This window comes from Dendropsophus ebraccatus, chromosome 11, assembly GCF_027789765.1.
Source record: "Dendropsophus ebraccatus isolate aDenEbr1 chromosome 11, aDenEbr1.pat, whole genome shotgun sequence".
In the NCBI taxonomy this organism is placed as follows: Eukaryota; Metazoa; Chordata; class Amphibia; order Anura; family Hylidae; genus Dendropsophus; species Dendropsophus ebraccatus.
In genome coordinates this window covers 47,963,700-47,975,306 of record NC_091464.1, presented here as the reverse complement: position 1 = coordinate 47,975,306, position 11,607 = coordinate 47,963,700, and the positions used below count along the sequence as shown (strand labels likewise).

General features: G+C 44.4%; 1 protein-coding gene across 1 annotated transcript in view; it reads left to right on the top strand.

The window, feature by feature from the left end:
- The first annotated feature begins 828 nt into the window (after positions 1-828).
- The window catches only part of SCARF1 (scavenger receptor class F member 1), a 29,471-nt gene continuing 18,692 nt past the window's right edge, over positions 829-11,607 (top strand). The window contains exons 1-2 of the mRNA XM_069944724.1: positions 829-1,071; positions 9,304-9,365. Of these exons, the coding sequence (XP_069800825.1) occupies positions 959-1,071; positions 9,304-9,365 (175 nt within the window). The 5' untranslated portion in view covers positions 829-958. The remainder of the gene's footprint in view (positions 1,072-9,303; positions 9,366-11,607) is intronic.

The window sequence follows — 11,607 nt, the reverse complement described above, 5'->3', positions numbered from 1 at the left end:
CATTCCTGGCTTTGGCTAAAAAAAAATCTGTCAGATAATCTGTCAGACATCTTTTGGTGTAATAGGGCCCTAAGGGGGGATTTATAAAAATGGAAATTTAGGCCCAGTCCTCTTTTTCACGGCCAAATTCACTAAGCAGTTGTAGATTTGGATCATGATAAATGAGGCACGGGAGGAGGCAACACCTCCCAGGCGTATGCCTGCTATAACCCTCGCTTGCCTAATGGGCAGGCAGGGGATGCGGAAAAACAGGGAGGAGGCCTGGAAAGGTGCAAACCAGGCAACAATCTACACCTGCTTCATTTCTGCTCAATGCCTGCATCGGGAGCAGGGATGGCCGGCTGTACTAAGAGGCTTGCACCTCTTAGTCAAATCTAGCTGGGGAAGAAAGGATGGGGCTTTATTTAAGACTGGTTAACTCATACCCCAGTCTTGATAAATATCCCCCAAAGTGTATGCCACATGCTTTTGGTTGTACCTGCTTGTAAACTACTGTAGACTTCGGTATAAGCAACAGACCTCTAAATCAGCATGTCTGACACTATAGTATGCTGCCCTTAGAGCCATGGACCCTTTATGGACCCTTTAGAGCCATGTTCATACATAAACCCTGATGTGCCTAAGAGTGCTTAGTTACACTCAACTCAAGTGTTGCAATATTTTGACATTTAGGATTATTGCACTTCAGATCCTGTGTCATTGTTCCCCCTCCCACTAGATGGATTCAATAGCAGGAATTCTGCACCCCCTCCTTTACTTCCTCAGGAAAAAAAAAATCAAGAAGGAACTTGATCCCTTTGAGAGGACATTCATACTGGGATGGACATTGCAGAGGAGAGAGCCCTCAGCCTGGGACTATGATGGAGTTATCCCAGAGCAGCTCCTGGCTTATCTTTCAGCCTCTCTAGGATCTAATTCTCCTGGCTTCTCACATATTCCATGTAGCAGTACAGTGAAAATGTCCAGTTACAGCACAAAGCTGAGACTGATGCTGATACTCTGGACCTGGCTTCTAAGAGTGGATTCTCAGGACTTGGATCCTGCTGGAAAAAATGTCTGTCCATCTGACAGGTAAGCTATTAAACAAATTATTCTTGAACTTAGCACATGATGGTCTATGTAATGTCATTGGTACATTCTGTTATAATGCTGTATTAACAGGAAGATACTTGCTAAGGCTTTGATAATTGTAACAACCAATGATGTAGTAATGCACCAGCTGGATAGAATAGTGCTACCCTGGTTTGTTACAATATTACACTGGGCAGTCAGCCTGGAGTTCTATTCAGAAGGCAAATGTCAAGTCCAGTGCAAATAATTTTCCCAAACACAATACATACATATACTATCAGTGCATTCCCTGGGACCAGTTTATTAAAAGGATTGGTATACAGCATAGCTTCTGTGGTCTTTTTAGATGCATGGTGCCATGTGCCTTTAGAGGTAATAGCTTTAGTTATTATGTACCATCAGAAAAGGTGCTCCTGTTTTTGGAACTGTTGCTCCCTATTTGATTCACTAATTAATTTGTTCTCTTTTTTTGGGGGGGAAATGTTATGTTTTGGATGGAATTTTGGTGGCATTTTATTTTTTTAGATAAAGATAATCTTTCTTCTTCATTGTCACTTCAGTACCACAGTTATACCATTCTCCTGTACATTTGTTCTCACATCCTGTTTGTGTACAACCACACTTCCTACCCAACAATAGGGAAAGCCATTTCTAGACTTACATTTCACAGTCTGCTCAATATACAGTGATGAGCAGTAAAAGTAGCATTCACATATGTTCCTGACATGTCATTTATTTAAAGCACTGACCACAAGAAATATCCGCTTCAATATAAGGTAGATGTCCTGAAAGGAAGTCAGTATCTTTCTGTAGAGACTTCATGTAAAATGGATGACAACAGTCAGTAGTTAGTGTTACTATAGATAAAAGCAGTCCTTTCTAGTGGGGCCTTCACAGCTAGAACATGGTAATTCCTGAGCTTCACCAATGGATGTAATGCTTGACAAAATTATTAAGTATTTATATGTATTCATTTAGAAGAGGTGTCAGCATTAGTGTGGGCCCTGGAAGAGACAAACACTGATGCATGCATCATGGTGGTGGAGCCCTGTATAACTTGAAGGAGTAGGCTAAATCTTTTGGTACAAGTGGAGCAGGGGCATAACTATCACCATAGCAGCCATAGCGGCTGCTACAGGGCCCTCCACATCAGGGGGCCCCCATAACCCATTCCTGCAATTTACTGGGCCCCCTGAGTCATCATCATTTGCAGCACCTGGTGGCCAAGTGGGCCTCCTGGTGCTGCAAATGTCCCTTCAACTGCAGTTAAATGTTAGATTGGGGGGGGGGGGTCGTTTCTGTTGGACTTTGTTGGGACTTTTATATACAGTGTATATACAAAATCCTGGGCTGGTTAATGGACGTCCGAATGGGCATGGGATGCGGGACCAGCAAAAAAAAAAAAAAAGATTTTTGTAAATTTGTGAATGATTGTTTTCCCCGGTATTAAGTTGTGCACAATGCAACAGGGCCAGGGAGTTCACATTTAGTAATTTATATAGGTGTATAGTACCATGTTTCCACCGATAAAGACGATGCCTTTTTTCCCAAAAAAAAACAGGCACTATGGGGGAGATTTATCAAACATGGTGTAAAGTGAAACTGGCTCCAATCAGATTCCACTTTTCATTCCTCACAGACACTTTAGAAAATGAAGGTGGAATCTGATTGGTTGCTAGGGGCAACTGACCCAGTTTCACTTTACCCCATGTTTGATAAATCTCCCCCTATGTCTTATTTTCGGGGGATGTTTTGGGGATGTCTTATTTCTCTCCTCTCATTTTGTCTTATTTTCGAGTGATATTTCGAGGATATCTTATTTCTCTCTCCCTGGCGTGTGTCGGGTCAGCGGTGGGTCCGGCGTGTGGTGGGTCTGTGGCGGGTCAGACGTGCGGCGGGACATGCGGAGGACGTGGGGGCCATAGACCAGGCTGCCTTTGGTGCCAGTTTCAGAGGTTCAGGAGGGGATTAGGTCCTGGGTGGCGGCGGAGGTTGGCAACGGATGGCCTTACTTTGGGAGGATGCCTTACTTTTGGGGGGTGCCCTAGTTTAGAGTAGGGGGTGCCCTACTTTCGGGGGGATGCCTTACTTTAGGTTAGAGGGTAGAGTAGGTGGGGTGTCTTATTAGCAGAGAAACATTGTATATAGTGATGTATTGTATACAGAAGGGTATATAGGGTTGTTGTATATGGTAGTGTATATATTTTATTAATATTCTATAGTTAGCTAGAATTGTATATATATATTATATATATATTGTGTGTGTGTATATATATATATATATATATATATATATATATTGTTTATATAAGTATATGGGTTGTTTGTGTGGAAGAATGAGTGTGGGGATGGACCAGTGTTTTCTGTTATATGTGTTTTACTAAGGTTTCTTAATTTTCCTATTTATTTATTGTTTTGTTCTGCTAAGTTACAGTATGTTTATTTCTGCATTTATTTATTATTATGTTTAAAAAATTAATAAAAGAAACACAGTGAGACCACACAGAGGTCCAGATTTATCAAGATGTCTAAAACCCACACTGTGTATTTCCACAGCAGCCAATCACAACTCAGTTTTTATTTTATCATAGCCCCGTAGGATATAAAACCTGATATGTGATTGGTTGCTGTGAGAAAAGCTAGACAGTGGGGGTTTCAGGCAGCTTTATAGATCTGTAAACCGCTTAATAAAACACATGTTAATATCCCCAATAATTAACAATGGTACTCAAAAGATAATCCCTAACCTACACACATCAAAATATAAAAGAAACATTTATTTTATTTAGGTCTATCTTTATTTAACATTTACAAAATAGAGATGAGCAAATAGTAAAATATTTGAAAATTCGAAATTCGGTTAAAGTAGCCCCCGATATTTGACTATTTGATCGGATATTGAATCCTATTATAGTTTATTAGAGAAAAATACTCGGGACTTGGAAATCAAGATTCGACCACTTGGAGGTCACCAAGTGCACAATGACACCTCAGGAAATGATGCCAAAACCTCTGGAATGCAACTGGGACAGCAGGGGAAGCATGCCTGGGTGTATCTAACATGCCAAAGTTGCAGTATTACGCCACTATCACAGCCTGTCTACAATACACTTCAAACACAATATAACCGCTATGTACAACGGAAAAGATACTTAGAAAAAAATCTTTCTTCTACATAAGCATGGATATAGCCATATACCTGATATATACATTTTTTTTAAATGCCAAACAGAAAAAGGAATTCAAATTCTTTATAGGACGCACAGTGCACAAATCAAAATAATAGTTTTTATGGCACACTCGTAGTATACGGCTATGTTCACACTGCGTAAGCTATGTAACAATCATGGCCGTTGTTGCCGATTTGCAACAACAGCTGTGATTACTACGTAGCTTGAGTACTGCTGCCTTCAATGGAATCCCGGCCGGCGCTGCAAAAAACTGACATGTCAGTGCACACAATGGAGCGTGGCCGCATGCTCCATTGTGTGCAGTGGGGAATTTGGATGTGGGTGCGCACGGATGCGCTTGCTACATCCGTAGCAAGCGCATCCATCAGTACCGGCCGCGATGATCTTCTTTGACCCCGGCCGTTTCGTCTCTTACTATGTGGGAACATGGCCTACAGCCGTATACCGGATATATAAATTTTTTTTAAATGCCAAACAGAATAGGGCGTTCAATTCTTTATAGTACGCACAGTGCGCAAATCAGTAGTACCAAACTTGTTTTTATGTTATGGCAGACTCACAGTATACAGCTGTATACCCTATCTCTACAGTAGATACACTACAGCCTATTGCCCACACTGCACTGCCTGTCCCCAGGATTCCCCTGCAGCACACGCACCAGGGAGCTGTGTGCGCTGGGGCTGTTACTTCCGGGTCAGGGAGCGCTCCCCGACCCGGAAGTAACAGCCCTGGCGCACATTGACCTTCCTGGTGCGTGTGCTGGATTGGAGGAGCACGTCAGGTGGGCTGCGGTGACAGGAGCGGGCAGAGGGCCATAGCAGCAGGAGCTCTACTACGGCCAGCCAGTGGGAACGGACTGCGTCAGGTCAGGTGTGTGTGTGTGTCTGTCTGTGTCTCTGTGTGCCTCTGCCATCCTCCTTCTTCCATGTTCCGGCAGAGGCAGCAGTGACAGAGATGTTGCCTGCGCCCAATGTGTCCCGCAGGGGCATCTGTAAGGGGGCAGGGAGAGAGAGGGGGCCATCTATATGTGGGGGAGAGAGAGGGGGCCATCTATATGTGGGGGAGAGAGAGGGGGCCATCTATATGTGGGGGAGAGAGAGGGGGCCATCTATATGTGGGGGAGAGAGAGGGGGCCCTTCTATATGTGGGGGAGAGAGAGGGGGCCATCTATATGTGGGGGAGAGAGAGGGGGCCATCTATATGTGGGGGGGAGAGAGGGGGCCATCTATATGTGGGGGAGAGAGAGGGGGGCCATCTATATGTGGGGGAGAGAGAGGGGGCCCTTCTATAAGGGGGAGAGAGAGGGGGGCATCTATATGTGGGGGAGAGAGAGGGGGCCCTTCTATAAGGGGGGGCATCTATGAGGGGGGAGAGAGGGGGGGCATCTATAGGTAGGGGAGTGAGAGGGGGCCATCTATATGTGGGGGAGAGAAAGGGTGCCATCTATAAGGGGGGGAGAGGGGGCCATCTATATGTGGGGGAGAGAGAGGGGGCCATCTATATGTGGGGGAGAGAGAGGGGGTCATCTATATGTGGGGGAGAGAGAGGGGGCCCTTCTATAAGGGGGGGCATCTATGAGGGGGGAGAGAGGGAGGGGCATCTATAAGGGGGGAGAGAGGGAGGGGCATCTATAAGGGGGGAGAGAGGGAGGGGCATCTATAAGGGGGGAGAGAGGGGGGCATCTATAAGGGGGGAGAGAAAGGGTGCCATCTATAAGCGGGGGGAGAGAGAGAGGGGGCCATCTATAAGAGGGGGAGAGAGAGAGGGGGCCATCTATAAGAGGGGGGAGAGAGGGGGCCATCCATAAGGGGAAAGAGAGAGGCAGCCATCTATAAGGAGGGGAAGAGGGGGCCATCTGTAAGGGGGGGAGTAGCATTACTTGGCCGTGAAAGGGGAGGGGCCCAAGTTGACGTCTAGCACCAGGGCCCAGAAGACATTAGCTACGCCCCTGAGTCTCGCCCTCTCTAGCTCCAACCAGCTAATGAAAAGAATCTAAAATCCCCTATTCTTATACTCAGGAGGTCACATGGTTTAGCCAGTCAACCACAGTTAAAGATTTATTTTAAGTCCTGCCTATTCCTAGTGCCTGCCCCCCCCCCCCATGCATGTTTGTTGGCTGAAAAAAGCACCAGGGGAGTAGGAGGGCCAATTGTATTTCAGAATTTAGTGCCACAATAATAAAGTACAAGTAACTGTATGATAGTCAATGAAAAAGTGGTAAAATATTTTTAAAGGAAGTGGAAGTGAAACACGTAGGAGGATTGCGGCACCCACACACATCATTGACTGGTACTATCTGTTACTGTAGGATACTGACCTGATACTCACAGGTCAGTACCTCCTATCTTTCCCATTCTGTCTGCAGCAGTGGTGGTGAGTGCAATACCATATTCATACTTGTGTTGTTTGGTGGCAGCTTTCACCGCCGGTGGTGCCGGCTGGGTTTTGGGGGGGGCACTTTGGGTTTGGTCTTGTGACATTGGGGTTGCAGGGCCATTCTATGGCCTCCCTTCCCTGCATGTGCACGCTTTGCGGGGTTGGCGGTCGCTGACCGACACAGTGTGGAGTTAGTGTAGGGACCCATGGGAACCAGGAGACCGGCACATGGTGCATGGGGCAATATGGTTTGATCAAAATATCTTGGCGTTTGTTTTTAAACATAGCCTAGCGGCATTAGTATCAGCCATAGGTGTGATGTGTGTATTTTCCTGTCTATTAGACTGGAGCCTTTACTATGCAGGTGTCCCACAGTCTCATTGCTCTTATCAGTTGATATTGGCTGCTCTGTACCTTATTGGTTAAAGGGAACCAATCAGCCCAATTGGACTGATTTTGTTCCCTGTATCACTGTATAAAGCTGCTGTGCAGCCAGCAGCACGTTCATGACCATGGCTGCAGCAGCATTATAAGGGAGGAAATAAAGTTATAATCCCCAAGTGCGGGGATTGTTTGGGGATTGTAACTTCATTTTTTCCCTTATAAAGCTGCTATAGCCACGGCCGGTACGTGCCCCGAGCTGCACAGGAGCTTTATACGGAGATGGAGGGAACCAAACTAGCCCAATTGGGCTGGTTGGTTCTCTTTAATCTGTCTTTATATGGCTTTTTGCAGTTCTGTGTGAAGTATAGCTTATAAAGACAAAAAGAGGCACAGGCGCCTCGTGTGATACCAGAGGTAAACGTGGAGAGTGTAGGGGTGGTATTGTGCTCACCTTAAAGCCACTTGGGCTAGTAGCGTATCACCCTAATTAGGGTATATATCCAAGCCGGGGTCTCTCGCTTGCTAGCTGGATTCACAGGACTGCAAAAGCTGGTGGTACCTCTAAACGGGATGCTCCCAGGGGGGGGCCGTGTGTAAACAAGAGTAAAAAGAAAAATCCAAAAAAAAATGGTATCATTACCAGCGCTGTCACTGCCAGAAAATCCAATTCACCAGGCGAATGAAGAAAAACTTGTTTATTTTCTGGCAGTGACAGCGCTGGTAATGATACCATTTTTTTTTGGATTTTTCTTTTTACTCAAGTATAGCTTATGCTATATGTGCATTTGTTTTAATGCAGAGAGGCTTCATAAACGTTCAAATTTTATCTGCAACCATCATGCATATTATAATTATTCTGCAACTATTAAGTGTTTGGACCACTTGTGAAAAATGTAAAGTCAAACAATACCAGGCATATCAGACAAATTTTAAAGAACGTAAAAGAGACACAATTTTGTTGCCTAAGTAAGACAATTTTTTTCCGCTATAATAGCAGGTTAAAGTGTCTACATTTGAATATTAGTAACTGGTTCATTAAAACATTACCGGTATACTGCTGTATTTCTAATGTGTCTTGCAGAAACATTACATTTTTCATTTTAATTCTTCCAATACAAAAATTAGAACAAAAAAAATGAAATATCTAGAAAAGATATAACTGACAGCCAAATGATCGTTCGACCGCCAATTATTGAAGGTGCACCTTTGCTCGGGCATTTGAGCACCACGAAGTGCTCAGTTGAGCATCAAGCTTGATTGGACACCCCGATGCTCGCTTGAGCACTATACTTGACCAACACTGTTTATAACGTCACATAAACCACCCAAATTTAACAATGAACATGTAACATGGTGTAAAGCTTGATGATCAGCAAGGACTTGGCATTTAAAGTAAAGAGAAAATAAGTGGTTTAGAGAAGATACTTAAAGGGTTTATCCAGTGAAACTTTTTTTCTTTGAAGTACAGTGTCAGATAGTTATATAGATTTGTAATTTACTTTTATTTAAAAATCTCAAATCTTTCAGTATTTGTCAGCTACTGTATGCCCTGCAGGAAGTGGCTTATTCTTTCCAGTCTGACACAGTGCTCTCTGCTGCCACTTATGTCCCTGACATGAACTGTCCAAAGCAGGGAAGGTCTTCTATAGGGATTTGCTATTGCTCTGGACAGTTCACGAACAGAGGTGGCGGCAGAGAGCACTGTGTCAGAATGGAAAAAATACACCACTTCCTGCAGGGCATATAACAGCTGTTAAGTACTGGAGGACAGTAGAGGACCATAACAGGTCAGTTTTGGGCAGTAGCCCGGGGCCCTGAGCTCCTTGGGCCACTCAAACAGACTTATACTTTCAGTGGTGTACAGTTCTGGGTACAGTTCTGCCATGATTTGCAAAAAAAAAAAAACAAAAAACAAATTGCTGCTTTTTTACCACAGTTTTGCACAAATCAGGACATACTGAAGGACCTTAACTATGATGTCACCACGGGTTCTGTTCAGTCTGCACTTGTGCTGCCATAGTTAAAGAGTGGGGTTGGGGGGGGGGGGGGGGCTCAAGCTTGGTGAACAGCCTGGGGCCTATAGTAAGGTTAATCCGCCCCTGCTGGAGGACTTGAAAATTTTAAATTGAGTTGAATTACAAATCATTATAACTTTCTGACACTACTTTATTTGAACGAAATCATTTTTCTCTGGAGTACTCCTTTGACTGGTTTTGACTTCAGTATGTCATGAAAAGAAAATGGTAAAACTAATCAACTTCCTGCTTCTCCCCTTCCTTAGTGTCACCAAGGGGCCGGTGTGCTGCCCGGGCTGGAGACAGGAAGGGAAAGAGTGCACCACTGGTACGTTATAATATCCATCTCTTAAAGTTGACCGGACAATGTTACCTAAAAAATGAGGATGTCAGCCATAGGTTAGAGACATATCATCCGGAACCCTTGTTTGAGTACACAGATAAAGTCTTCTGCTTGCAGTAATCCAAAAGAACATTCTGAAGATGTAATGGACACACAGGAATACAGGTCATTAGAAGAAACAAATACTATGCTGTATAGAGCCATGCACTGTTGTGATCATCACATGACAAGAACGTATTTTTATCCAATAGAAATAAAAAAAAAATACCACTAAGAGTTTGCAAGTGGAGATCTTAAAGGGGTAGTGCGGCGCTCAGAAATTATTTACAGAATAACACACATTACAAAGTTATACAACTTTGTAATGTATGTTATGTCTGTGAATCGCCCCGTTCCCCGTGTCCCACCACCCCACCCGTGTACCCGGAAGTGTGGTGCATTATACATTACCTGATCCGTGTCGAGGGCCGTCCGCCATCTTGTGCCAAACGTCATCTTCGGACGGACGGCCGAGTCGCTGCCGCCTGTCCCCCCTCCGCCACGTCACAACTGTGCTCAGCCGCGATTGGCTGAGCACAGTTATGCTCAGCCAATCGCGGCTGAGCATCGGATGACGCTGCAGAGGACGGCCGGCATTCGGAACAGTCGGAGCTGTTTGCCGAAGAAGACGTCGCTGAATGAAGATCGGAGACGGGGGTTGGCACGTGACAGGTGAGTATAGCGCACCACACTTCCGGGTACACGGGTGGGGGTGGTGGGACACGGGGAAGGGGGCCATTCACAGACATAATATACATTACAAAGTTGTATAACTTTGTAATGTGTGTTAGTCTATGAATAATTTTTTACCGCCGCACTACCCCTTTAAAGGCTTTGGCCACCTTTGCACTGAATTTTTTTTGTTGCTCATTTGCAAACGCAAGTTTGTCAGCTGATCGCTCAGTTCTGACAATTTTTGAAGATTTGCGCAACTACACAGCAGATATTGCTAAATTTTGACATCAGTTCTGATCCATGTGGATTTAACCAGAGGGAGAAATTAAAGGGGAACACCAGATAAGGTAAACTTGTTTTCTATTAAAAGATGTGTCTTTATAATGTATTACCGTATCTGTGCAGTTCTGCCACACTGATAGCTGATAGACATCCAGGAAGTGAAGAAAAATGGCCTCTGTGCCAATCCACATTATCTCCTGCTCCCACTGCTCTCCCACCTTAGGAGACAAATATTCCTTGCCTCTGTCTCACATTGTGTGTTTGCTGAGCACAGGCTGATGATGCAGACAGGGGCAGGGTGTGATGTCACAGGAGGCTTGGCTGGATCTCCCAATCCCCTGAGTTATTCACCATCTCTGACCAGTCAGAAGCAGGTGCTGCAACTTCACTGAAATAAAAAGAAATAAAAAATTAAATTATTTATTCCAATATCAGCGTTACAGGTAGAGAATACAGTGTGTTTGGTTGGGAACACAATGAAATGACAAAGTACTGCAAATAATTTAATAACACAATGGAACTGCAATGTGTGAACACAGCCTAGATGTTCTGCAACAGATTTGTGCGGGAATGGGCAGGGTGGGGGACTGTGATAAACAGGTGAGGGAAAGTATTGCATTCTGGAACCTGTAGTACTGTGTACAACTACTCAACCAGGAAGTACCACACAATACAAAACAAAAAAAACAAAAACAAATGGATTTTTGGTTGTTTCAAAACCTGCAATAGACAGGTAAATAATGCTATTTGTTTCTGCAGCAGATTAATTTTTATTACCTCTACCTGGAGTTCCCCTTTAACTCCTTTTCTACAGCCCACAGCATAGAAGCTGTAGAATACTGTATATTATTATCAACACTGCTGTCCTAGACCACAAGTACCTAATGGTAAATACAGCCCTGCATGTATGTCATATGGTTATGTTGTAGTTTTGTAAATGATGGTGAGCCACAGCATGCACACTTGTTTCCTCCCACACCCTCCATGTCTTGTCAGGGAGAGGTGGTGGAAGAGGTGTGCATGCTGTGGCTCAGCGTCCCTTCTCTGGCACTTCAGTATCTGCAAATTGCCATTAGCAAAGACAAAGGCATCATCTGTTTAATCTCCCGATCACCTATCTCCCTGTGTCTGCAGCTCTGTACCTGGTATGGACTCATTTTCCACCAACAGTAACATACCCAATATAATCCCCAAGAGCTATATAGAGGGAGGTTTTATTATACACTGTTAA